This window comes from Mangifera indica, chromosome 5, assembly GCF_011075055.1.
Source record: "Mangifera indica cultivar Alphonso chromosome 5, CATAS_Mindica_2.1, whole genome shotgun sequence".
Classification (NCBI taxonomy): Eukaryota; Viridiplantae; Streptophyta; class Magnoliopsida; order Sapindales; family Anacardiaceae; genus Mangifera; species Mangifera indica.
This window is the reverse complement of record NC_058141.1, coordinates 16,880,326-16,907,778: the sequence shown is the minus strand read 5'-3', so window position 1 is coordinate 16,907,778 and position 27,453 is coordinate 16,880,326. Positions and strand designations below refer to the sequence as shown.

The 27,453-nt window shown below is 34.3% G+C and overlaps 4 protein-coding genes and 1 pseudogene across 7 annotated transcripts; 4 read left to right on the top strand and 1 right to left on the bottom strand.

Annotated features, from left to right (window-relative positions):
* Nucleotides 1-283: 283 nt before the first annotated feature.
* On the bottom strand, nt 284-7,663 carry LOC123215234 (DExH-box ATP-dependent RNA helicase DExH8). The gene is made up of 14 exons (XM_044635246.1): nt 7,325-7,663; nt 6,695-6,872; nt 5,814-5,987; nt 5,434-5,581; nt 4,878-5,201; nt 4,313-4,459; nt 4,053-4,233; nt 2,840-3,120; nt 2,622-2,744; nt 2,385-2,529; nt 1,945-2,213; nt 1,685-1,873; nt 913-1,440; nt 284-688 (listed from the first exon to the last, which is right to left on the bottom strand). The coding sequence occupies exons 1-14, from the start codon at nt 7,482-7,484 to the stop codon at nt 476-478; spliced, it is 3,060 nt and encodes a 1,019-aa protein (XP_044491181.1). The 5' UTR covers nt 7,485-7,663; the 3' UTR covers nt 284-475.
* A 2,744-nt stretch (nt 7,664-10,407) lies between these two features.
* Nucleotides 10,408-12,833, top strand: LOC123215353 (NADH dehydrogenase [ubiquinone] iron-sulfur protein 5-B-like). Its single transcript, XM_044635404.1, has 2 exons — nt 10,408-10,644; nt 12,557-12,833. The coding sequence occupies exons 1-2, from the start codon at nt 10,495-10,497 to the stop codon at nt 12,665-12,667; spliced, it is 261 nt and encodes an 86-aa protein (XP_044491339.1). The 5' UTR covers nt 10,408-10,494; the 3' UTR covers nt 12,668-12,833.
* A 669-nt stretch (nt 12,834-13,502) lies between these two features.
* On the top strand, nt 13,503-18,972 carry LOC123215352 (serine/arginine-rich-splicing factor SR34). Of its 4 annotated transcripts, XR_006502014.1 has the most exons (15): nt 13,503-13,628; nt 14,497-14,587; nt 14,830-14,895; nt 14,987-15,061; nt 15,142-15,244; nt 15,322-15,368; nt 15,546-15,603; nt 15,887-15,936; nt 16,030-16,086; nt 16,168-16,295; nt 16,471-16,575; nt 17,560-17,646; nt 17,736-18,232; nt 18,527-18,615; nt 18,742-18,972. XR_006502014.1 is itself a non-coding variant. In XM_044635402.1 (14 exons), the coding sequence occupies exons 2-14, from the start codon at nt 14,501-14,503 to the stop codon at nt 18,743-18,745; spliced, it is 903 nt and encodes a 300-aa protein (XP_044491337.1). In that variant the 5' UTR covers nt 13,503-13,628; nt 14,497-14,500; the 3' UTR covers nt 18,746-18,972. The 4 variants fall into 4 exon arrangements, 2 of the variants coding, with proteins under 2 accessions (XP_044491337.1, XP_044491338.1); XM_044635402.1 differs by lacking the exon at nt 17,560-17,646 and having other exon boundaries at nt 18,199-18,232; XM_044635403.1 differs by lacking the exons at nt 17,560-17,646; nt 18,527-18,615; nt 18,742-18,972 and adding an exon at nt 18,418-18,513 and having other exon boundaries at nt 18,199-18,232.
* Nucleotides 18,973-19,856: 884 nt separating this feature from the next.
* Nucleotides 19,857-21,845, top strand: LOC123215351 (phytochrome A-associated F-box protein). The gene is made up of 2 exons (XM_044635401.1): nt 19,857-20,923; nt 21,555-21,845. Exon 1 carries the CDS (start codon nt 19,936-19,938, stop codon nt 20,902-20,904), a length of 969 nt encoding a protein of 322 aa, XP_044491336.1. The 5' UTR covers nt 19,857-19,935; the 3' UTR covers nt 20,905-20,923; nt 21,555-21,845.
* A 1,465-nt stretch (nt 21,846-23,310) lies between these two features.
* LOC123215349 lies at nt 23,311-27,303 on the top strand (annotated as a pseudogene).
* Nucleotides 27,304-27,453: the final 150 nt, after the last annotated feature.

Below are 27,453 nucleotides of genomic sequence, written 5' to 3'. Positions count from 1 at the left end.
ATTATTCTATATCAAGCCCATCGTTGTTTTCGTTATATATCGTCTGCCATGGATCTATCGCTACAATAATACTACTGCAAGTTCAATTGCAATGCCAACCATAAAAAATTGGCATCCAGAGATTACAACCAAGAGCGTTGATCCAAATAAAATTCTATTAAGGTCTTCGACAATGCCCTTCAAATCTCCTATTAAGTATTTTATTAGTTTTTGTCTGTACTTAAATTTAAGATTGATAGATAAAATCTTTCCAGGTAATAATGAATGATATAATAAAACTAGATAAGGCAAACACATGATGTAATATATATTAATTTATCTAATGTTACTCTTTACATGCTGCTTCAGATGAAAGGGTCTTTCTATCAAGGAAAACTGAAAACAAACAAAATAAGAACATTGATTCAGAAAAACCGTATAAAACTACCAACTGCTTAAAGATATAAACCCTGTAACCACATAGGAGCCATGGAAATCATTCTCCATGAAGGGCTTCTTTCAGCAAGGAAGAATAGTCACCAAACTGAAGGTCAGAAGGAGGGTGCAGATCAAAGACGTAGGAGATGGGTCTTGAAACCCACATTGCCCTCTTTGTAGTCACCGAATCCGCCAACTCCCCAAAACTCATCTCATCAAATGGAAACGACTCTGTGAGGAAGAAGAAGCTATCTCTTCCCAACTTTTCCACCTGTAACCACAAACATTAAATTCAAATTTCAACTTCTCATCATTTTCATATAAACCACCAATATTTATAGACTACACTATCTGAACATAGCTTTCCACCATTCAAAATCCCAACTGCTCACATTACACAATAAAGATATATCAATTGCATGACCATGTTCTCCAACAGTAAATCAAATTAGCCATTCCTGCAGTATCAAGGGCAAAACAAGTTTAAACAATTACCTGCAGTTGAGAAAATTTGATATTGTTCATGGTGAGGATAACTTGTACTTCATACAAGGCATCAGCCAATATTCTGATTGCTAAGTACTCAAAAAAATTCTGCACCAGAATTTTCTGTCTGTCCAAATTTTCAGAATAGCCATCAAGACTAGGAAACCATAGCACACACTTTACTTCATTCCAAGGGATCAGATTTCCCCCTGATTTGGAAATGATTGTCTCGTATGGGTGACTGAGGCCCCACATAATTCTAACACCTTCCAGTGAAGGGTTGCATATAGTGGTGTCTGACAAACATGTTGTAGAGATTATTTTACAAGGGTCGTAAAGGCAAGCAATATTTGAGCTGAAATGCAAATCTGTGTCATCCAACAAAAGAATGCATCCATCTGTAGATGTTGGAAACAATCGCAGAAGGGAGGCAGCATTAGCAACCCCATCTTCTTGAAGGCAAGCAGTTGAACTGACAGATGAAGCAGATTGACCCAGATCATGAGAAAAGCCACATAAATCTCCATTACGACAACCCTGCAAGTTTCCTTCAGAATCAGAACATACCAACTAAAGTAACAAATGAAGTTTCTGAAAAAAAAAAAAGTAACAGACTCTGGAACAGGCTTAGGTTGGATTCCAAAATGGGATAGTATTAAAGAGGTCTATGTTTAGGTTTGAGTGACCCACAAAGTTCAGTAACATAAACATGTACCAATGTCCAAAAAAAAAAAGAAGTTATAAAAGCACTTAGAGAACTTAATCAAGTCAAGTAGTATACCTGTAAAGAGAAAAAGAATTTGCATGTGGGTTTTTTTGCATGAAGTGAATGCGAAAATACACATTGACCACCTCTATTGCAAGAACCTCTGGCGAAATAAACACATAAAGGAGACTCCCAAAGGTCATTAGAACCATTAGCATCTCTAACCTGATTATGAGGCATGTCCTCTACATACTGAACTCTTATCTGTCATAAATTACAAGGAAAGCTCAATAATATGTCAACAACACTGCACCCAAGCCAATAAAAAATTATACCTCTCTGATAACATTTGCCAGATTTTCAGCCACATTATTGGATTGAAATTGATTGGAAGCAACAAATGGCACAGCAATACATTTCCTTGTTTCACATGCTGTCTCAAGGGAATTATTATCTGCAACAAATGCATCTGCATCTTCAGGTTGCTGACACTTGAGAAGGCATTTATGATCATATTCATAAGGATCATAATAGGTTGGTAGCCCACGAGAGATACAAAGGAATTTTGGCCGAAACCTGTGCAACGAATTTAGTATGTCTTCATCTGAAAAAGAAAGATATTCAAACTTGTAAACATACAGAAAGAGAGAATTAATAAAAGACATATATAAGGAATGCGATTGCAATTATTCATTGACACACTGCTGAAAAACTTCACAAGATTGTTTCAGCGCAAAAAAAGGGGCAAATTTTCAGTAGAGTTATAGATCCATACACAATTCACAGGCATGATGTATAGATGATTGCACAAGATTGTGGAAGAAACACCATTCTTCTTCAATCTTGGGCAGCAATAACTTGGTGGTCTTCATGTCATCAAACTTTAGAAGTTGTTTTAAATGGTCAAGACGTTGTTTATCCTTCAGAGAAAGAGAATGGGTTTTACATAAGAAATTTATAATTAATTGAAAAATCAATCTCTGCAGATCCAAGCAAAAACCTGCCACCTTACCTTAAAAACACGTTGCCAAAACTGTAACGCACACAAGTTTCCCATGAGTACCACCTCCTTTCGACCAGTTAGGACTTTATTGTTGCCATCGCCACCAAAGTAACAGCTTGTGTATTCCGTAAACTGAAGTAAAACACTAGTTTAACAAAGAGGGACCGATATTCCAACAACCATGTGCATCTAGAAACTGCAGAGTTCATTTACTAAATTGACAATACCAAATTGTCATCACCAAAAGGCTGAAGAATAGGTAGAGGCTGTGTGTCCATCAATATACCCAGCAAAATGCCTTCACGAAGCATACCAATTTCCCCAAACTTGACCACAAGGACAGAAGCATCAAAGGATAATGAAAAGCTAGCTAGTAACCGCCCATAAAATGTAGGCTCATACCGTCCCCTTGGAGATCTTTTCTCCAAAGTACGCATTTGAACAAGCAAATTTAATGCATCTCCAACAACTTCAGCACTTGGTGGATCCAGAACCTTCTGCAACAGGCCTAATATCAGAGTTCCATCAGTTAAGGCCCCTTCAATTTACATCAGAGTGCAATTGCAATGCCTCACCACATAAAAAATCCTGATTAACAATAAGAATGGCATAACAGTATTCTGATTTTATGATTCTTCTGCATTTCTAGTAAATCCGTATAATCTCACAAGACAATATTACTAATTTGTGTATCTGGACTATCATTAAGCCCCTATTACACTATTCATTAGAAACAACTGGAATGATTTACGTGTAGGATATACAAAGAAGTTAAAAGGCCAAACAAGTATTAAATACGTGATGAAGCACTAACATGAAAGGTTTAAAATAATGAACTAAACTAAAAAAATTTATTGAATAATTACATTATTAAGTAGTACTTACTTGTGCTCAAGCCATAGAGAAAGACAATAATCTATAAATCTATAGTTTTTGCTACAATGAGATGACAACTAGTACAGGCAACTCAAAGTGCAAAACATCTTCTTCTTCTTCTTCTTCTTCTTTCTTTTTTTAATAATGTTTGCAGTTTCAAATTGAAAGGCCTAACTGTGGAGCAGGTTATACAAGCAGCAGCCCGCAAATTCTTTACCCAAGAATCATTAATCCATTTTCAGGGTGGTTAGTTTGGCCAAGACTTTGGCTCAGCCTCAACTCAACATTAGGCAAAGATTAGATTTCAACCCAAGCAAATTTCAATGTTGATTCAACTAAGGTGAAAGTTAGATATCCAGAGGTTCCACCCACTGAAGAAAGCCAAGTACTAATTTAGCATCATTACTAGATGTATAAAACAAAAAAAATGGAAGAAACTTAGTAGTTTCCTTTCCGATTAGGAAATCAATTAAAGAAATCTATAACTGAAGGGAAAAAGGTCCATTACATATCCAGCAACATATGCAATGCAAATTTTTTAAAACCAGAATCCTAGCATTATACCTTTGGGATCATTGATTGATTTAGATTCAGAACAGCAAATAAGAAGTACTTGTAGCCTCAATGATAGTCTCAGTATAGCTGGACACTCATGATCCTCAAACTTGCCGAAAAATGATTTTGTAACTAATCGATAAATCTGGCCATCGCAAGTTCTACCAGTTCTCCCCCTACGCTGCTCTGCCTACAGCATTATTGAATTTAAGGAACTAAATTGTGAAAGAAAATCAATAAATGGAAAACAGTAATAGCATACTGAATACCTGAGATTTTGAAACCCAAACAAGCTCTGCAGTGTCTGCTTTCCTATTGCTGTCCCAAAAGACTTGTAAAGATCGGCATGAATCAATGACATATGCTACTTTGGGTATTGTCACAGATGATTCTGCAATATTTGTGGCCAGTATCACCTGTGTAAAATTATACATTTCAGTGAACAAACAATGAGATGTGTAATTAAAATCCTAAACTCAGAGAGAGAATCTATGCAAGGAGTCAAGAGATTGAAAATAGAAGAAAATTATAGAAGCCAAAATTAGTTCACATTCTATTCCTCAACTTTGCTCTAAATTGAATAAGAAATTACAGAGTCAACGTGTCATGTGGAGCAGCATAAGAAATTAACTAGCTAACCTTAACAACAAAAGAGCATGTCAAATAACAACAATAACACCAAAAAACATAAATAAGCGTACAAATATAAACTCTTGTATATGTGCAAATATGAACTTTCCTTCACCCCACACCCCCCCTCCCCCAACCTTTCTTTGTCAACCACAACTTATATTCATATGCAGTTTGAAGAGGCATAATCAATTAAAGGTCTACCTTGCGATGAGATTTCCATATTTTCATAGCCATGAGAGCTTGTTCGGTGTCAATGCTGCTATGCAAAATGTGAACTTTAAAAGATGAACTGAGCGGCTCTAGAAAGTACCATTGCTGCTCCAGGGCATGGTAAGTTGGAAGGAAAATCAAAATGCTCTTTTCAATGTCTGTCTCATTTTCATGAATGTGCAACACCAAATCATGAATAAGTTTGTGCACTTCAGGCTTAATTTCAGCACTGGCCATAGATGGACTTGGACCAGAACAATATCTCAAAGATAATTCTGAATGTATTTCAGGATCCATACCAAGCAATTCAGCTACCTGGGTAAAAGTAGTAACATCATTATCAGATATTTAAGAAATTGATTTTTAAATTAAAGGTCATGTTCTGTTAAATGATGTATAACAACTGCTTTGACATAATTGTTATATAAATTCACTTTTCGCCTGTCTGAATGACCATATACAATCTCCTAAAGTTTAAAAAAATATCAGTAGTCTAGATTGGACAGGGGTAGCTGCAAACATAAAGTAAACTAAGCAAAGTGATTGCCTGATCGAGATAAGAGACTCTTTTATGAAAAACGGTTCTCTGGTTAGAACTGGGGATTGCAAGCACTTCAACTCTTTCACCCCTTGCAAGGTCCTTGAAGTAATCTCTGTATCTTGCAATATCAGCAGTTGCAGACATCAAAACCAACCTGGAAAAAAATACTAAGTCATAAACCCTTATGCAACCATGGTCATACCAAGATTAATTAAGAAGTGTTTAATAGAATTACAAGAGACGATGGTTCTATTTTTCCAATAATTAATCATAAATATAATCACCACAGATGCCAAACTTCAAGAAGTAAACTTAATATAGCCTGTATTACAGCTATAAATAAGGCCACAATGCTAGCAAATACTAAAATAGTAATGGATCCCAACCTCAGGTCATTCTTCTTCAGTAGGAACTGCTTCACGCAGACAAGAACTAAATCAGACTCGACAGACCTTTCATGCACTTCATCAAGAATAATAACCTTGTACTTGAGTGCATTCAATCCCTTGTCACGCATTTCATCTAACAAAACTCCAGCAGTCTTGAAAACAATCTTTGATCTGCAAGGCCATATGAAAAAGGTAACTAAAAATTGCTAAGTATACATTTTGCAGAAAATGGTGACAAAAATGTAAATAAATTATTATGTATAGAACTAGAATGTCAAATATCAAATAGATATATAAAATTATTAAGGCAAATAGACAGTATCAAGCACTAAACTTTTACTTTTAACCATGAAACAAAAAAATGAATATACAGAAGACAAAAGGATATGAGGGCACGGAGAGAAATAATAGTAGACAGTAAATACAAAAGACATCAAGTAATTTATTTTAAGTATAAAACATTGTAAGAATTCTTCTCAACACTTACAATCACATGTTAACAGAATTCAATCAAAAGGTCCAAAAAATTGTGCATAGGTGATGTAGTAACTGCCAAAGTAATAGCTCAAGGCTGAAAACAAGGAAGGAAAATGACCTTTTTCAACTCAATGACAAAAATGGTTCCTATCATCCATCTGAAAGTTGAGTGTTCCTTAAAGATATTTTGGCATTAAATCAGAAATCCAGAGTGTCCAACAGTACACCCCATTCTCTCCATCCACCCACATAAAGATCCCAGTTCTAAAACCAAAAGGATAGTGAAGAAAAGAGGGGGCAAAAAAAGCAGAGTAGAACAGGGGATACAACCACAAGTGGCATGCAAAATTTTGAAGATTTAAAAGATACATTAACTCATATGAACACATATCACAAAGTACCTTTCGGACAAAAGTTTTGAATGGCCTATGTGATATCCAACTTCTTCACCCAATTCACAATTACGACTTTTGGCAACCATTTTAGCAACAGCTACAACAGCAAATCTCCTCGGCTGTGTACACAAAATGGGTTCCATGTTTTCCTCCAAAAGAAATTGTGGAACTTGAGAGCTCTTACCTTGATTTTTAATTAAACAAAACAAACAGAACCATGAAAGTTAAATCAATCAGTTCTTCCTCTAATAAGAACCATGAAAGTTGTGTTAACAGAAAAATAAATGAAGAAGCTACATTGAAGTCAACAAACATCTACTGAATAAGTACAAGCTTGAGAAATATAACACCCGTTTCGGTATTCAAAGCCATAAACGGATGAACTCACATGAAATGAACACAAATGCGATAATCAAAATAGCAATATAGCAAAGAGAAAATTAGAAAGTGAGTGAAGCGCCAAAATCTAATAGCCAAAAATTAACCCCTTAAACTAATTTCATAGTACAAGTATGTGTAAATAATATTAACAATAATAAAAACTAAAGAAAGTAAATGTTGTCCAAATGAAAAACAATTTAGGCAAAGCACAAAGCACAATTAAAATAAGAAGGTAAAGAGAAATGAAGGAAGTACCACAGCCAGTTTCACCGACAATGAGAGTAACCCGATTTTGGAGGACTTTCTCGACAATTTTCTCTCTGAGAGACAACACTGGAAGAGACGAAAATTCCGGAGTGGAAAACGGTGACGTGTACGATGAACTACAAGACGACGTCGGAGATGATGATCCCATAGCGAAAACTCTCTCAGTCACTTATTCTTTCTCCTTGTTTTTCTGCTTCTTTTTCGTCTGCTTCAGCAAGAAGGGAGTAAAGACTCCTGTTTGCTTTGCAAAGTCAGTCTGCCTCGCGCTTCCAACTTTATAGTTGTTTCCAGGAGTAGTTATCGAATAAGATCCAGAGTATGTGAGCTCGGGAAGGTTTTGTCGGGAGTCAGCGTCTGGTTGAGTCAATTTTGACAAATTTTTACTTGGGTTGGCTAATAGTGGCGCTGTTTTTGCGGAGCGTACGTGGAACCTAATGTAAAAATCCGATTCTTCTTTCGCAAGTTACCCGAGTGGAGTGGGTCCCGAAAGGAATCGCTTAGTGAGATTACCGTACAGCTGATGAGGTAACTGGTTGACGAAGATTGTTTAATTCGTTTTAAATTTATAAATTAATTTATGACAAAATGATTTGTATTGAGTTAATAATAATTTCGTCCCCTAGGTCTTTTAATTTTATAAAAATGTTTTTTCATTTTTATGGTTATATAATTTTATTTTTTAAATATTTATATAATTTAGTTTGAATAATTTTATTATCAAAATTAAAAAATTATTTTTAAAATAGATTATTTATAAATAATTATTATATTTAATAAATATAAATAATTATTATATTTATTAATTTATTTTTATTTAAATATTAATTAATATAATTATTTTAATAATAATTGTTATATTAAATAAAATTGAGGTTATTTTTATTATAAAAAATTAATAAATAATAAGATAATTATAATAAAATTAATATTAATTTGGTAACAAAAATAATTTTATCTATCTTAACCAAACATCTTTTATTATTAATTTTTTTATATCCTCTGTCTTAAAAGGAAAATCACAACTCTCTTGTAAGATCAAAATTTAACTAATCAATTTTATGAATATGTAAAGCCATACCAATTTTTTTTTATATTTTAAATAATTTTTCGATATTTAAGAATTATGTTTAAGATTTGATCGATTTTATAAATATTTTTTTCTGATTTCTGACTAAATTATAGATTGTAAATTGATTGTGGTGGTGTTGTTTCAAGAATACTCTTCATAAATATAAATATATATATATACACACACACACACATACACCATTTAGTAGGAAAGTATGAAATAAAATTTTCTTCATCAAAATTTAAATTGGTAGAGGGATTGGTAATACTTTGAAGGCACTTATCAAAGAGCACTAACTAAAGATTACCATTTGAAGTCACATAACATTAAGGGGTTGTTTGGTTCAAAAAATTTAAAGATTATTATGATAATCTATCTTTTATTACTTACATTATCTTATTTGGTTTATCAATATTATGGTAATTTTTTATTATTAATATTAACGTAATAAATAATATAAGTGATAATCTGATTACCACTTTCACCTTAGATATTAAAAAATTATCAAAGTAATCTTGATTTTATTATAATTATATTATAATTTATTTATTTTTTAGACAAAAATAAATTTATTTTTAATTAATATAACAAATAATATAAAAACATTTAAAAATAAGTATATTCAAGAGTATTTAAGTAAAATAATTTACTAGTATTATTTTATTACTTTTAACTAAACACAATAATTATTTATATCAACCAAATTTTATCAAACATAATAATCATTTATATTCAGTAATCTTCTAAATAATATATCTTAAAGATAATTTCTCTATTTTAATAATAAAATATTATACAAATCAAACGTCCCACAAGGTATAATCTATTCAAAATAAAAAATATTTAACTTAAATTCGATTTGAATATTTCATGATAGAGTTTGAATCCATCAAGAGTGTGAATACAATTTAAATTTGTTAGGATCATTTTTATATGGTATTCTAGCCAAATTGTGAGTTCACAAACTCACCTCAAGTTCAAATATTATTTGGGATATTGATATTTTAAAGCTAATATTAATCTATGTGTATATATTTTTTTACATAATTTAGATATATAGATGATATAATATTATGTGATTGATTTTTATTTTATTTTTAATTTAAAATTATCAAATTATATAATAATATATCATTTATATACATAAATTATATATAAAAAATTGTATATATATTGTTTTATTGATATTACTCTCCTATTCTCTACACATGCCAATAAGTTAAATGAGATGGGTTAGGTTGTTGGCCCAATGGACTCCGACTGCCACTTTGTCAAATGGACTATAGTCCATGACCTTAATTTTCCTTTTTGATCAGGCTTTCTGTTGTTATTATTAGGCCAAATGACTATTGCCCACCCAAGGTATGCTGTTTTTTCAATTCCCCCCATTAATTTTAAAAATCTTATTTATCTACCTATAAACTGTTAAAACTAATAATTTCAAAAGTAAAATCGTTATTTTGTCTGTATTATAAAAAATAAACTTAAATTTGATTTAATTTTATCTCATAAACTCTAAAAACTAATAATTTCATCTCAACCCAAGTTTTAAAAAATAATAATTTTCCCCTTAAGGTTTCCATATTTCAAATTCAAATTTTCGATGCCGTTTTTTCCTCTCAGATGACCTCTAGGCGACAACTCTTCCTCTCCGGCACGGTCTTCTTCTGGCGACTCTCTTAGGAGTGGACGTCATAAGAAGACTATGTTAGAGAAGAAGAGTTATCGTTTGAAGGTCACCGAAGAGGAAGAAACGACATCAAAAAATTGAATATGAAGTATGGAAACCCTAGGAGAGAAAATGTTGTTTTTTAAAACTTGGGTTGGGGTGAAATTATTAGTTTTTAGGGAGAAAAATGATATAACTAATGGACTCAGTTAATTTTAACAGCTCATGGGTGGGTAAATGAGTTTTCAAAGTTGACGGGGGGAAATGGAAATTCGCATACTTTGGGTGGGAATAGTCCCCGTTTGGCCATATATTACGTTGTTTCAACTAGGCATTTGCTGTGGGAAGCTGCGTCTAACATACTCCAGGACAGCCGTCGAAAGCGTCAGTTAAGCAGTATCGACAGAGACCGAGAGAGAAATGGCATCTGGATGGGGAATCAGTGGGAACAAAGGGAGGTGCTATGATTTCTGGGCGGACTTCAGCGAATGCATGTACCGTTGCAGGGAGCCCAAAGACTGTTCTCTTCTCCGTGAGGACTACCTCGAGTGCCTCCACCACGCCAAAGAGGTCACTATCTCTCTTTTAAATATCTTAATTTTTTTTTTTTTTGAATTCCTTTAATAGTTTTCAAGATTACCGAACCAAATCAATTTCTGCATTTTAAATCATCATTCAATTTGATATTAAATTCTTTGTTAGTTGGATAGAATTACTGTTTGATCCAATGTTCAGCTTCGCTTTTAAATATCAAGTTTGAATTGATTTTTATCTCTTTACTTTGCTTTTGATAGCTGAATGGTAGTTCTGATCTTTGTTTTAAAGACTAAGAATTTATCCTGAAATAATGTAATGACTAATTATGGATGTGAGAATGACATTGGTGAGGCTTGTTTGATTTAAAATGGAGAAAATGGCATCCTGTTCTACTATAAAATTTACAGTAGTTTGTTTCTGAAATACAATAGTTGAGAAGAGTGTACCATATGAAGCTACTACTGTTTAACTGATTGATAAATGTAAATTTGAGTTTTGGAAGTTTCACATGTCGTCAAGAGTTCATCAAACATTCAAGGGGTTGTTGATGTCAAATACATGTTCATTTTACATTCACATGAGAGTAAACATCTTTATCATTCTGGAAGCTAAGGATTGTTCCTGTACAAAGGTAAATTTATGTCAGATAAGGAGGAGGAGGAAACAATAAGATGGATCTCTGGGCTTCTTACCTTTGGCCACTGACAGTGAAATGTTTGAACCTTCAAAATTTCCCAGTCATAAATGTTCAAATATCCAAGACTCATATTATGTTGGTTTTCAGTCGTCTTTTGTCAGCAATGGTACATATGGAGTTGTAAGTGTTCTTTTTTTTTTTTTTCCCCTATTTTCAACTTGTCTAGTATTATTAGTTCTCTTTGATCTATAGTACAAAAAAGAAAAAGGGTCATTATACTAGTGGATATCCCCTTGTTACAGGTTTGTGGGAGGGATGTTTTTTGTTTTTTGGATACAGTCTATCCTTTACCATGACATTCTTTCCCATAGGCTTTTCAGGCCAAAAATTTTCATGAGCTAATTCTGTCTTTTAAGGTTGACACTAAAAGTCTTATGTGCATTCAACTGATGGTCATTACTATCTTCTTTCATTTATTGATTTATTGATCTAAAGCCTTCTCCTTTTGCACAGGAATCTTAACTTTAGGAATGAATGATAATCCCTATGAGTTATTCTTAGCCACTAATTTAGCTTTTTGGTGAAGGCTTTTTCATTAGTTTCTACCAATCTGAAGATGTCAGATACTAAGAGTGACCAATTTTTTTCCTTCTGCGTTGCATCCTATAAGGCTAGGTTTATAGGGAGATATGTGTTTATTTTTTATTTGAGGTTCTTGGATTGTATGATGATGATATCAATAAGAATGCCATGCACCTTGCACTATTGGGCTACTGAGCACTCCACAACTTCAATATTTAGCAAGGACTAAATTTTAAGGATTGGGTTACAGTTTCCAAAATAAAATTTGATTCAAAAAGTATCTTTGTGAAAGTTTTGTTAAGTCCAAGAATATGTAATCATGATATGGAAAAAGCATACATATTTCCCTTAACTCTTCTTCTTCTTCATAATCTGTTAGTGGAGCATAAATTGACTTGCTTAAAAATTGGTTAATCTTTCTTGAAGTTCTAGTTTCTACTACATAGTTTTAATGACTATAAGCTACTATGTTTGAGAAGTTATCATTTAACTTATTCTACCCAGATCATTCAGAAATAATTGTATAAAATAGCACTGCATCAATGCATGTCTTATTGTCTTTCACTGTTTTTAATTTATGGCTTTTGATTCAGTGGATTATCTCAATCTGCTGAAGGACTTGACATTTTAATTTGCAATTGGCTGCTTGAATGCTACCACTTATCAGTTTCTGGTTTTCAAGGTGTATGTTGACTCCTTTATGGTATTTGTAAATGCTTATTTCAGTTCCAACGAAGAAACCATATTTACAAGGAAGAGCAGAGGAAACTAAGAGCTGCTACACGGAAAGAGGGTGGGGATGGTGTTGATAGTCATCCCACTGGCCATAATTTATAATCATTTTGATTTTCAAGAGTAAATAACATGGAGATCGGGACTGGTGTTCTAAACGGTGTGTGCAATAAGGCCGATAGTTTTACCTTCATATGCAGACAGATTGATGTGCTTGATTGACCAATTTAGCCACAGTTTAATGTGATGATATTTGAAGCCTTGTTCTTCCTGTTGTGGTTTCCATTGATCAGTTTGACTAAAACCCTGCTTCTCCCACCTCTTTTTGACATTTAATTTATTGATTTTTATTTCTATAGATATGGTAATAATTTTGTATGAGAAGCGTGTATTTTGAAACTACCCCAAAGAAGACCTAGAGGAAAGATTGCTAAAATCAAACTACTCGAACAGGATTAGACAATGCCATATTGCTCTTGTTGGCCGACCGACATAAATTTGGCATGACTTGTAAATTAAGGCTCGCAAATTGGTGAACTATGTCGGGACCTCATCATAAGACCTGCGAACCAGTTTGATACAACTTACAAAATTAGAAAAAAATATATAAAATAAATATAAAAATATGTTTTTTGGGGGCCAGTCCGTAAAAAAACCACTGACAAAGAACATACCATATTGTAACCTATACCTCAAATCGTCAAATATTGTGGGTTGGCATGACCCATTAGAGCTCACATTTTTAAGGCTTTGGCCCAGTACGATCTGTGATACGATGGTACGACCCATTAACATAATGAGCGAAAAGTGTCACATTTGAGCCGATGAGCTGGCACTCCAGAATGAGACGCCATGTATTAGCCATATAGATTGACTCCATGCCCCAATGGGCCAATGGGCCAACGTAACATCTGCACTGGAGTGGTTCTATGAGAGAGTAGAGGACATAATATCATAGGCCATGTAACATGTTATTTCTACCTTTATTACATAATAGTTAAGCTGCACTCTCACCCAAATTCAAAACCCTATTCTTCGAGGCTTCCCTGGTACTATTGTTTAACAGGTATGCTCTCTTGTTCAAATCTCAAACCCTATATCTCTTCTTTTGTAATCTTATGGTAGCATCGAATTTATTTTTCATTCGAGCCAAAATCACTGCAAATAATCTGCAAATTCATCTATTACTCTCATCCATGAGAAAACCCTAATTTTCTGAAAACGGTTTCTCTAATCAAGAAACTAAACTTTAACCAAATTTCAAAGAAAAAAGAAATGAAACATACAAAGATCGTTTCCTCCAAATAATTTTACCCCAGCAATAAAACAAGATCAAGAAAATGGAATTTTTTTAATTTTGCATTCTAACTGAAAATCATTTTCTTTAATTATAAAGACATTTCTTCGTACGGCTGCATGGGAAACTTAAGGAATCGCTTTGGATGCAATTGTTTAATTTTAATTTTAATTTCAGTTTTGAATGATTGGGTGACCTACGTATTGGAGTTGAGGTGCATCCGCTATACTTTATTCTGAAATTGCGTCCATACAATAAAAAACTTCCAAAATTTCAACCAATTTTTAATAAGAAAATTGAGTCCAATTAATTAAAGTTTTCTTTTTCTGAAACCATGTTATTAAATGAGGTCATGACTCATAAATTATCAAATGAAAATTTTAAATTTCATTTTTAGCAATTTTCTCCTTCAAACAATTTCGAAAATTGTTACTAAATTGCCCAAAGCTGACGTCTAAATCAAGAAAAAGAAAATAAATTTCGCATTTCTTGTATTTATGTGATTTAGATTCATGTGTAATAAAAGTCTGACTTTTCCTTCGTTATTTTCTTTTCGCTAATGCTTCTTCTTTTGATTTGTAATTTTTCATTGAAAATGTCTAATTTCAAACCTTCTAATTTTGAATGGTTTCTCAAGAAAAATGAGCAGCCGCGCGAGCAGAACTCTTTATGTCGGAAATCTCCCTGGTGATATTCGTGAGAAAGAAGTTGAAGATTTGTTTTACAAGGTAATGCTTTTGTTTGTTAGTTGAATCTTTTAGAACATTTTCTTATTTTTTTTTCAATATATAAAATCAATAAATAGAACATGAAGGATGTGAAACTTGTTTGGTATTGTTATGTTCATAATTCAGATTGTGTATTTTCTTAGTTGGATTAGTTGTTCATAATTTGGGTTGTGTATTTGATATATAATTTGCTTGATCACATTCATTTTCTTTTAATTAGTTTTGATTTTATTTTATTACAGTATGGACCTATAGCCCATATTGATCTGAAGATCCCACCAAGGCCTCCTGGCTACGCTTTTATTGAGGTGAGTTTACAGACATATTCCCTTCAGTTTTTCATTTGTAATTTCTTTTAACTTTTATTTATTTCACATTGAAAACAATTGTTTATCATAGTTTGAAGAGGCTCGAGATGCTGAGGATGCCATTCGTGGTCGGGATGGCTATGACTTTGATGGGCACCGATTACGGGTTAGTTATTCTATACACCGTATATAGCATGTTTTGATTAGTTTTTACTTAAGTATGTCTTCTACCATTGGCACCTTTAGGTGGAACTTGCACATGGTGGGCGAGGACGTTCATCATCTGATCGTCATAGTAGTTATAGCAGTGGTCGTGGACGTGGAGTATCCAGGCGATCTGAATATCGCGGTGCGTCATCCATTTCATGCACCTTTTGTTGTATATTGAGATGTTCATAATATGACTGAAATTTTTTTATCATATAGTGTTAGTCACTGGATTGCCCTCTTCTGCTTCGTGGCAAGACCTTAAGGTGAACTTTCTTTTCCTCCCTTGTATAAATAATAAGTTTTCTTTTTTTAACTTGGTAATTGTTTGTGTTATATTTATTCTCCCAAGCTTCTCACTACACCTCTGCATGTTTATGTGCTATCATAGAAGTGCTTACTTTTTTCTGATTATGTCCTGATATCATGCATGAATATGGCAGGATCACATGCGTCGAGCTGGAGATGTCTGTTTTTCCCAAGTTTTCCGTGATGGTAGCGGTAAGATATTTAGGAACATGCTTGTATTGTAGTTTCCTTTGTACATTGTGATAGGTGTCTTGACCAGAAATGGCCTTTTTAGTCTTCTCTTCCTTTTATCTTGCTTATGGTCCTCATATAGACTCCGCACATGAAACCTGTTTGTTATAACTTAAAGGGTATCAACCTTTTAACTGTTGAAAGCTGGTAATTTCTGGGTTATTTAGTTTTTTGTGCTTTATAAATCTTAAAACTTTTTTTAAGATGTCTAGGTATTTTTCTGTTTATGGTGTTTTCTTTGCAGGCACAACAGGAATTGTGGATTACACAAACTATGATGACATGAAGCATGCAGTAAGTTTTCTTTCTCTGATTATGCAGTAATAACAATGAATGTCCAAGGATTTTGATTTTTGTTGATGCAAACTTTTTCTGGTTTGTCTCCAGATCAAAAAACTTAATGACTCAGAGTTTCGGAATGCATTTTCTCGGTCCTATGTTCGTGTAAGTTTATATAAAATATTTTGAAATCTAAGTTCATTGTATATTTTGTTTTGCATTGCTTATAATTTCCTTGGCAATTAGGTGAGGGAGTATGATTCTAGGCGAGACAACTCTCGAAGCCCTAGTCGAGGCCGTTCTTATTCAAGAGACCGGAGTGAAAGCCGCAGTCGTAGTCATGGTCGAAGTTACAGTCGAAGCAGGAGCAGGAGGTTTGTTCTTGTATTTTAATTTAAGAACATTTGATATATGTGGTTGGCTTTTGATTCAATTCAGTAAGTCTTCTAAAGTAGACTGTAAAAATAATTTTGCAAAGTTAACATTTGATATAAGATTGTTAATTTGGTATGTGCTTGGAGTTGTTTGTTAACCATTAAGATAATGCAGCAAATCTCCAAAAGCCAAATCTTCGCGTCGCTCACCTGCTAGATCTAGATCGAGGTCTGTTTCTTCTCGCTCTCACTCTGGATCAAAACCACGCTCTTTGTCAAGGTATGCTGATTTTTACCTTTTATTTATGTGCAATGGTTACTTTGGGGTTTATTGTTGGTTATGAGGAGGATACTTTATTGTAGTTAGTTGCTATCGGAGGCAAGTTCTCTGAGATAAAAAACTGCCCTGTCGGTTTATTGCTACTTTAGTTCAGTTGCATAATCCTTTTGGATTAGAGGGTTGTAGACATGACACAAAAGTGATAATCAGTTTGACAAGTTTACTCAGTGGAGATTTGGTGCATTATTTTAATCAAAGTATGAAGAAAAAAAAATCTCTAGTCATTACTTTAAAAAAAAATCAAATGTATTCTCTGCTTTGCTCCTATACTGATTCCTTTTTATTTCTTAAACTGGAAGAAATGTTGGCTGTTAATTCCATTGCATAACTCACCATATCATGTGATTGTGAAATATATTTTTGTGTACTTTATTAAATTAATGAGCTGGTTTTTAGGCAGCTGTAGATCAGACAAATAGAGGATTAACATTTATAATGATGTTAAATTTTACATGGTTGGTGAGATTGCAATTAATTGCGTTTTTTGTCTTTTTACTAGTTCCTATTTTTTGTGAAAGTTATTTGACCTCAAATTGATAATTATCTTTAAATTTGAACTTGTATCTGTAGCTTACCATCCCTTTGGAAAATGAAAGCACATACTAACATTTCTGAAGTATCACTATATAATTGATTTACATCTTGGTTATATGGAGTGTTATTTTTGGTTATGAATTTTGTGGTATTTTTGGTTTTAAGTTTTGTGGTGGTAAAGAATTCTTTGATTTATTAGTGCATTTTCTTGGGATGTCACTGGTTTCCTTGATATCAACTTGTAGTTATCATGTGTGGAATATCATTTTTGGCTTTCATGCTTTGTTCTTCGGTAGATGGGGCAATTGAGAAAGAAAATCCGGTGTCAAACTATCTTCACTTTCTCTCTTTATTGTATGAAAGTTGGCTTTTTCTCTTTTCTTGTTTTAGATAATGGATATATGCTGCGAAATGGGAATTGGATATTAGGACTTGATGGAATATGGTTCAATTGCCTGCAATCTTTTGGTTGTGGAGGTATGCTTTTTTCAGATAGGAAACTTTGGAAACCTTCATGGTGTCTCTGTTCTAATACGATTAGCATCGCAAATGTCCATGGGTGCTAGATTGGGAACAAAGGAGGGAATGGATTGCAATAATAAAGCTGGATTTCAGCAAATTAAGTGCCACTGGGATCTGGAAGTCACCATCAGTGGGCGGTAGAAACAAATTCATTTTCATTTTCTGCTCCAACAATTGACAAGCTAATAGGATGTGCTATCCGGATTCTCTTGGATTTTTCGTGTTATTGTAGGGGGAATGCATGCCCTCTGCCACGGGTGTCTTCTTAAAATGCAATATGATTCTTAATTAAGTTTTCTTTTTAATTTAGGTGTTATGTGCGGGTGGGATTTATTTATACAGTCTGATATTTTCATTTTTGTGATGAACTGCTCAAGGTTTCTTGCTTTTTTGTTATCCTTTTAATATGGTCAATTTTGATGTGGAAGAGGCCCAAGGTTCTTGGATGACAGTTCTTAAAAGGAACGTGTGGATTTTAAATTTGGGTTGTTTCTGGAACTTTTGCAGATCTCAATCAAGATCAAGATCTCCATTGCCTCCTGTAAGTGTCTTGTTCGCAGTTTTTAATCTTTTATTGGACCTTGATTAAACTTCCTGTTGCTGCTTTAACTGGGACCGGTAAATTGTATTAACACATTTGTTTGGCAATGCTACTGATTTTTAACTGCTTTGAATGTGCCATAGATAGAATTTGAAGGTTTTAATTTGATTTGACTTGTTAATTAGGTGGGCAGTTAAGATTTGGCCTTACACAGGAATGGACTCATTTACGAGGTTGTGATTGCTTTTGTTATTATTATTATAAATTCATGTGTATTGGTACTTCAATGCACAGAGACAGACAAGTAAAAGCCCAAAAAAGCGCAGTGTTAGCAGGAGCCCCAGTGGAAGCAGAAGCAGGAGCAGAAGCAAAAGTTTATCCCGGTCCATTCTTCAGCAACATTTTTTTTATTATTTAAGAAATGTCAATTTCAATATGAGGATTGAAATATCCTCTATTCTCACAGCTAATGATATGCTAATATTCTCATGCCATTTCTTTTCTGACAGGTGAGAATGGTTCTCGGTGATCTCTGGATGCTATGGATGTGGGATAAATACCATTTTGCCTTAATTGTTGTATTACTGGTGACTTGGAATCTTTGTTTGAAGCAGACTTGTCATATTCTGAATCATTTATGGATTTGAAACAGTCTATGTTTTATGTTATTTGGACCGTGTTAGATTCTTAAGCTCTTTTCTCACTTTAAGGTGTGTTGGAATACCTGAGTTTGAGACAAATTCTCGCACATATTTGTGGTGTTTTGGTTTGTTGTTTGATTGTTGATGTATGTCTTGTGGGGATTTTGAGTATATATTTGCAATGGGAATGATAGAGAATAAGGCTTTAAAGTGACCGAGGGGGACTAGCTTTTTAATGGACGTATTTATGTTGATAACGAAGAGCTCCTCTTTTTAATTGGTAAAATATGTAGCTACTCAATGAAGGCTGATGAATTATTTGTCTTCCGGATGAGCTTAACCAGCTGTAGCTGTGCTGTTTACTGGCATTATCAGTAAAGTTATATATATATATATATATATATATATATATATATATATATATATATATATATATTTGTTTGTACGTACGTATGTATGTATGTATATGAAGATTCAGATATCGTGTTTCTTCTTTGACGAGATGAAATAATGTCCTTATCTTTTCAGGGACAAGGTGGAGTGATGGGTGGTAGAATGATCTGGTCCCGTCTCTCAGGGGGCATTGTTTGTTTTGTGGCCCTAGTTTGCCTCTGCCATTCATTCCATTCGGTTGTGCACCCACCAAATGGAAAAGACTAATATTAGCTGAATTATTTTTAAAAAAAAAAAAGAAAAAGGAATCAATAGATTTAAATGTTGCATAATTAAACAAAAAAGAGAGAAATTGAACGATTATTTTCTGTGATTAATGTGCCTATTATAACTCTTAATCAAACTATTAGCAAAAAAGTGTTAACTCGACTTGCCACTAGATATGGCAGTGGGGGAGGCCATATGATTTGAGAGCGACGGATCAAAAATTCGATTTGGTAGGCGGAATCCACTAGATTTATATGAAATATGGCTCGACCACAGTTTTTTGACCATGGACACTTGGTAAATTAAGCACATGTATACGTTACTAAACCAGTAACAAAACAACAACATAAAAGTCCATAGCCTCTCGTCACTTTTAAACCCAATAACACCAAACCAAAAATAATGGCGGAGATTGTATTCTCTAAGCTCTCCGACGATGTGATTCTCACCATATTCTTCAAACTGGAGGATGACCCAAGAAACTGGGCCCGCCTGGCCTGCGTCTGCACTAAATTTGCTTCTCTGATTCGTAATATTTGCTGGAAGGACAAGTGCTCCAGGAGCATGCCCGGCCTACTCGCCGATCTCCTTGCCTCTGATTCAGCCACTCCACCCGACCTTTGGTCGTCCCTCAATAAGCTTTCCGTTTGCTGCCCTGGCCTCCTTCACTCTGGCCTTTTGTTAGAGAACTCAGATTTCGGCCTCGAGCGTGAACTGGGCCCAGATGCAAATTATCAAAATTCTACGACGATCCAATCAGCCACTCCATCAACCGACACCGGCTCGAGCAATCTAGAATCTGGGACTTCTGCTGATTGTTCGTGGTCGCTTTTTGACGATCTTTATTTTGACACTGTTTATAATAATTCCGAGGCTCAAGATGATGCTGTGTTTGTTGTTGATGACGTCGCAGATTGTGTGGTAGAAGCGGGTCTCGACATTTCTTCTGGTAAAAAGAGGAAATTGGGTAGTAGATCGTCTAGGTCGCATTTGGCATCCGGGGTTTGGAATTTGAGTCGTGAACAAGGCAATAAACTTCTTGCTAGTAGATTTCGAGGGGATTGTTTGTATATTTCTGATTGGCCGGGTTGTGTTCACTTCGAAGAGAAGCGAAATTACATGCTTTTTAGAGGCATTTTCAAGAACTTTAAGTTCTCCCGTGTTTGGAGAACCTTAAACGATGGCAATCGGAGCAAAATTGATATTAGTTGCGCATTTTGTTCGTGTAAAGAGACCTGGGACTTGCATTCTGCTTTTTGTCTGAGAAGGTTTTTTGGGTACCATGATGATGGCGAGCCTGTTGTTAGAGCTTATGTTTGTGAAAATGGCCATGTTTCTGGGGCCTGGACAGAGTTGCCATTGTACACTTGATGCTTTTTTCACTTGCTTGGTACACTTTTGATTTCTCTCAGTGTTTGTATTTCTTTGCTTATGGTTTTAATATGTTGTTTTGTTATTACAGTCGCAATGTTTTGTTTGTTAAATTTGCTTTCAATTCTAATAAAGAAATGTTCCTTTTAATAGAAATGTTTGTTTTGAGCGTTGATCAATCGTGTTGTGGGTTCTCTCTCTCTCTCTCTCTCTGGCTTATTGTTTTAATTGCTGATAAACTCTCTGGAAAAACACTCTTTGAGTGTGATGATGGCTAATTTAATTTGTTAACTGGTTTGCACCATTAGTGATATTCCATATTATCTTTAAATTTGTAGATTTATCAAGCCAACTTCTACAGTGCATTAGTCTGCAAATTATAGCTTCAAACCCCTGTATTTATCTCCATTAATGAAGAAAGAGTAAAAAACTAGAGAAAGTTGTCATAAAATTTCATAAAATTTTTGTATTTACATAAATGGAAGAATTTTGATTTTATGAAATATCATTACTTGTCATCATATGACGTCTCTGTATATAGATCTCTTATTGGTCTCCTTTGTTTTACTTTAGCGTTAGTTCAGTTGTACCTTCCTGGTATTTGAACAAGGCCTTAATATTGATCTATTTGTTTTACTATGAAATTGCAGGATTGGCGATCTTGTGAATTATCATGCAGCTTATTAAGATATCAATTATCTGTTACTGTGTTTTCTTGGATTCAATGATAAATTTCTAGTAAAAGATGGAGTAATGAAAATATGCAGGCTTGAAGGTTTTAGGAGCCAAACAGTTTATTTATACCTTTGAGGCAGTATTGCTAGTGCATTATCCTTAATAAAAATGCTGATGAGTGCATCTTTGTCCTGTTTTTATGTTTGTAATTTGTGCATTTCACTTGTAAGTTTAGCTTCAGATATTAAAATTCAGTTTTCTGTCAATTTTCCATAGCCTCATTGATGTGATTGTGCATGGGTAATGTTGTGGATTCAATAGTGTTATATCTCTTGTTGATAAGATTTTCTATCTATTGTGTGAGAGAAAGTTATGACAGAATCAAGAGAAAGATGAGGAAAGAATGCCTAGTAATTGTGGTGGGGTGAGTCAAGATGGTGAAGTTTCTGACTGTTGAACATTTAATCTTGATTTATTTTTTGGATGCTCCCTGGTAGATTTTGATCGTTGGAATTCTGTTCTTTGTTTGCTGTTGTATAATTAGTTGTAGTACATGAAGGAGAGATCATAACTTGATGGCGGATAATGAAGGAATGATTTCAAAAGATATCACTTAATACATAGAAGGGAGGAGTTTGAACTTGAAATTAGTCTTGACTCTCAAGTCATAATCTGTCCATACTGCTAAAATATCTCTTGAATGTTGAGGAACTATCTCATGCTATGTGACAACAATGGCTCAGGAACATTATGAATGATATCAACTTGTGATGCCTTAAATTTCTGACTATAGGAGTCCCACTAAATAGGTTCCTATGCTATGGAGACGTTTCTGCTTCTAAATCAACAGCTTATTATGGATAGTCAATTGCTTTTTATTATTGATGAGAGCTCCGGTACAGTATAGATAATCCGTGTCCAGGCAGAGAACTATTAAACGTGAACAAAAGCTTGTTCATCTCTCATCTTGAGCATCTTTATCTTATTTTATGATACTGTAAAAATAGATTTGAGTGTCTCACTATTTGGTTTCCTTATTTGTTATCTCAATTGTCAAGTTTCTGATTAAGAGCAGGATAATGAACTTGGATATACATTGCTTTTTTTGGACTATTTCAGTTTTCACACGTTTAATGCCAATTGTAAATTGAACCAGCCATTTGAAGCTGAAGCAAAGGTGGAAAATGTTTGATCTGTGTATGTTAAAAGGTAAAGGACAAGAGTCAATGAGTTACAGATAAATGCTTTTGTTTGTTACTGTGGAATCTGTACCAATTATTACTTGTGGACTGTCATGGCTGAACGCCCTGCACAGAAGCAAACCTGCCAAGAATCTAATATGCTTTACTCCTATTCGACCGTTGGATCGGTTATGCATTTGATCAAATAATGGTAGGTTGTTGAGATTTTTCATCGCTTTAAAAAATTCAACCAAACACTGAAGTTCTGACTTTTCAGCCAGGGACACGGCTGCACGAGTTATTGCAAAACCATATATGGGAGGGCCAAGCTCTCTGAAGGGAAGACAAGAAAAAGAAAAAGAAAAAGAAAAAGAATTCATTCTTGAATTTGAAATTTTAATGGTGAGGAAGTTTAGTTCTAACACGTTTGATGTTGAGCTGCAATTGTCAGTGAGGGACCCTTTTTCGATATCAGTCACGTCACTGGGCTGTCATCTTCTTTTGCCTTATTTCTTCCCACAATTAACTTGATAACCCTAGTTATATATATATTGTGTATTAGTCAATTGTCACAATTAGAACAAGAGAAATATTTGAAATTCAACTTAGAGCCTAAATCAAGAAGATTACGTTCAGATTCTTGGTTCTTTTGCAATACGTATGAAAGCAGAATACAGGCCCTCAATAATTTTCTGGTCCCAGCGGTCCTGGACTAAATGGCGCTTGGACAGTAACAGATTTGTTTGTTTACTAATCAATTCTCAAAAAGAATCAAGCAGCACCAAGTGTTTTGGATACGTCTACCTCTGCCTATTCGAGTCCATTTACTCAGCTCGTAAAATATCAGCAGGAAGCATTGATGCTTCTAGTTGAGTCATTGTGAAAAAATGTTTAGACTTTCTTTCTTGGCAGTTATTCTGCTTTATTTAGCAGTGTCAGGGCATGGTGCTGATGAGTTCAGTAGACATGACTTCCCACCTAGCTTCATTTTTGGCTCTGGCACCTCAGCTTATCAGGTCACTCACTTTAACTTAATTCATGTATTTAGCTATCTATTTTATTTTCAAGTTTATACATGGTAAAATAGGCAAAATGTTCACTAGAAAGTTCATTACTTTTATCATAAAATTTATATTAAAAAATGAAAAAATAATATAATAGGTGGAGGGAGCAGCAAATGAAGATGGGAGAACTCCAAGCATTTAGGATACGTTTGCACACCAAGGTCTGTTTTCTCTACTTTTTGGCTTAAAAACAGTTTTTTAGTTTGCGAAACTCTACTGAAACTGAATATGCCAATACATAATTAATGTGTTACATGAGTTTTTTCTTTTCATTTTTATGTTAAATTAAACAGCAGTATGGACAAAATCTGCATTCTGTTTTTGGGTTATTACACAAATTTCATATGGATTTCAGGAAATCTATTGAGGTGTGATGAATCTGCTACTCATCCTTTTATTTAACAGAATCATGACCCTCATTATGGTCATTCAATATCTATGGTGTAAATATTATGGGGTCTGGTTGAAACTTAAAAAAGAAAAGGTATGCAATTTATTGATCACTAGAGTCAAAAGTTGGCCTGGAGCCAAGGAAGACTTTGCATGTATGTTCCGCAATCAAATTTATATTCCAATACTTGATTTTCCACTTCTCAATATTTAGGAAAGGCACAAGGAGCCACGGGAGACATAGCATGTGATGAGTATCACAAATACAAGGTGTGTATACACATGGTGCCTTATATATGCTATTAAGTCGCAAATTCAAATTTTGGTTCATCCTTTTTATCGTTTTACATCTTCTAGCTTGATGGTCTGTGTGTAACAAGTTATTCATATGCTTCTGCAGGAAGATGTGCAACTCATGGTGAACACAGGCTTGGATGCCTATAGATTTTCCATCTCATGGTCAAGACTCATCCCAAGTATGATTTTGAATGGAGACTCTTATCAACCAAAAATTACTAAACAATCTTTGATTCTTCTCACATTTTTATCCTTGTTTATTTCTTTCAGATGGAAGAGGACCTGTGAATCCAAAGGGTTTAAAGTATTACAACAACCTCATCAATGAACTAATCAATCATGGTGAGACCCAACCTTTTGTCAATAATGACTTAACATTAACTTTTCTCTCTTGAAAAAGTGATAACCGACAGTTTCTTGGAAATACCTTTGTTATGATCAAGCAGGAATCCAACCGCATGTTACATTATTCCATTATGATCTTCCCCAGGCGCTTGAAGATTAGTATGGAGGATGGATCCATCAAAAAGTTGTGTATAATTCTCACCCTTTTTTGATTGGTTATATTAATAAGCACTAGAAAATGTAAATGACTCTACTTGAATATCTCAATGTGAATGCAGGAAAGATTTCACTGCTTATGCAGAAGTATGCTTTAGAAAGTTTGGCGACAGGGTTTCGTATTGGTCTACGGTGAATGAGCCCAATGTATTCGTGCTTGGAGGTTATGATCAAGGATACGTGCCACCTCAGCGGTGCCCTTTTCCATTTGGATTCAACTGCTCCAGAGGCAACTCCACCTCTGAGCCATACATGGCACTTCATCATATTTTGTTAGCGCATGCTTCGGCTACAAGACTGTATAGGAAAAAGTATCAGGCAATAACCAATAAATTTCTATCATGTGCTTCAAATTTTCATCTTTTTTTTTATTAGTCAGATAATCATAAAATCAACAAAAAGAATCTGCACTTGCATTGAATCTTTCATTAAAGTTTTCTTTGCATTGAACTACATATAGTTTTTAGCTGCCAGTTTAGCCACGTCTATGCAAAATGGATTTTAATTGCAACACACAGCGGTGCAGGGTAAGCAGCATGGTTGTGTAGGTATAAGCATCTACACTTTTGGGGTAGTCCCTCTAACAAACTCAACCAAGGATGTAACTGCTACTGAAAGGGCCAATGATTTCTTGCTTGGTTGGTAAGTTAAAGAATCTTACATAACATAAGAAGGGCCTCTATATATATTTTTTTGATGGTGTATACATAATTTGAGTTCTAACTTAAATTTGTTTGGATACTAAAATAACGTCACTTCCACTAGGCCCTCAGTTGTTCTAACTTTTCTGGGAATTTTTTCATATTTAAAGGCCTTAAGTCTTTTGTCTTCACATAATTATTATAGAGTGGCATGCTCTTTCATTATGTACCCTTCATTTAATTAGCTTGTATGTGGCATTGCAGGGTTGCACATCCATTGATGTTTGGAGATTATCCCGAAATAATGAAGAAAAATGTGGGCTCCAGGCTTCCAGTCTTCACGGATCGTGAGTCCAAGCAGGTTAAGGGTTCTGTTGACTTCCTGGGATTGATACACTACAGCACGGTACACATCAAAGACAATTCCCCAAGTCTGAAGCAGGACGTCAGAGACTTTATTGCAGACATGGCAATACAGTTAGTCTACAGTATGTTCTTTAAATAATAGCTCTTCATTCTCTAAACTGAATAGTGGCTGCATTCACTTAATGATCAAGTGGATTAACCGTCGCTAAAGTTACCAACCCAAGCTCAGGCTTAGCTATCAATTGATTTCATCCACAATCTCTACTTGTTTGTTATGATTGTAACTCATCTTTACAGAGCAAGTCATTTGGACTATTTTCTGGCTACTTAAGAAACTTGAGTAATTGGTAGCTTGTGTTTGTGGCAGCACTGTCGGATAATACATCTGCATATGAGGTTGGATTTAGAGTATACAATTCTATTAATGGCTTAGTTTAGGTGAGTTAGTTCACTATATTTCTAATTGGGTTTATTTTATTCAGTTCCCTATACAACCCTGGGGTTTGAGAGGAGTGCTGGAGTACTTTAAACAAGTTTATGGCAATCCTCCAATTTACATTCATGAAAATGGTCTGTCTCCAAATATAATCCTCTGCCTATAACAGATTTTTGCGTCAATTTGATCAAATAGTAGCAAAATCATTCTTCCTTCTGTCAATAGGTCAGCGGAGCCTGCACAATTCAACATTGGAAGATATGTCAAGGGTGAAATATATACATGAGTATATTGGGGGTGTGCTTGAGGCTGTGAGGTATGCCAATCTTTTACCGTAATCAAGCACTTTGTTATTAGAGTTGGTGTATATGATCTAAGTCTTTTATCCTTTTTTGTTATGTGTGTTAATGTGTAAGAAATGGATCAAATACAAGAGGGTACTTTACATGGGCGTTCCTAGATGTATTCAAATTGCTGGATGGGTATGGATCAAGCTTCGGACTGTACTATGTGGATTGGGATGATCCTGATTTCAAGAGGGATCCCAAGCTATCTGCCTACTGGTATTCCTACTTTTTGAAGGGAAACATCATCAATTCGGATTATGTTTTCAATCTCAAAAATAATTTTTCTACTCTTTGTCACGTCCACTGCTTCCAGTAACACATCTATATCTATGTAACCCTGCAATTACTCTTCTTAGTTTGATGATAGTGTTGTATTGCTTTTCAATCAACCAAAGTCTAGTATAATGCTACTCCCAGTCCTATTAATTATAAGTTTTCATATTCCTCTGTTTACAATTATTAATTGATTCCTTGAATATATGCATTAAAAATGCATATATTTCTGCAGAAATGAATTGATTAAAAAAATTCAATCATAACAAATTAAGGGACAATGTTATATTGATCATTCAAAATTTGAGATACAATTGA

Bases quoted from the DNA above. Each gene is read 5' to 3' on its own strand.
- LOC123215234 (XM_044635246.1), bottom strand. From the start codon at position 7,484: ATGGGATCATCATCTCCGACGTCGTCTTGTAGTTCATCGTACACGTCA. The intron at 2,214-2,384 runs GTATGGATCTAT...TTTCTTTTTCAG, and splicing joins ACATCATGCCTGTGAATTGT to ATGAAGACATACTAAATTCG. The intron at 689-912 runs GTAATTGTTTAA...TTGTGGTTACAG, and splicing joins TCAAATTTTCTCAACTGCAG to GTGGAAAAGTTGGGAAGAGA.
- LOC123215353 (XM_044635404.1), top strand. From the start codon at position 10,495: ATGGCATCTGGATGGGGAATCAGTGGGAACAAAGGGAGGTGCTATGAT. The intron at 10,645-12,556 runs GTCACTATCTCT...TGCTTATTTCAG, and splicing joins GCCTCCACCACGCCAAAGAG to TTCCAACGAAGAAACCATAT.
- LOC123215352 (XM_044635402.1), top strand. From the start codon at position 14,501: ATGAGCAGCCGCGCGAGCAGAACTCTTTATGTCGGAAATCTCCCTGGT. The intron at 15,062-15,141 runs GTTAGTTATTCT...TGGCACCTTTAG, and splicing joins TTGATGGGCACCGATTACGG to GTGGAACTTGCACATGGTGG. The intron at 18,233-18,526 runs GTAAGTGTCTTG...TTCAATGCACAG, and splicing joins CAAGATCTCCATTGCCTCCT to AGACAGACAAGTAAAAGCCC.
- LOC123215351 (XM_044635401.1), top strand. From the start codon at position 19,936: ATGGCGGAGATTGTATTCTCTAAGCTCTCCGACGATGTGATTCTCACC.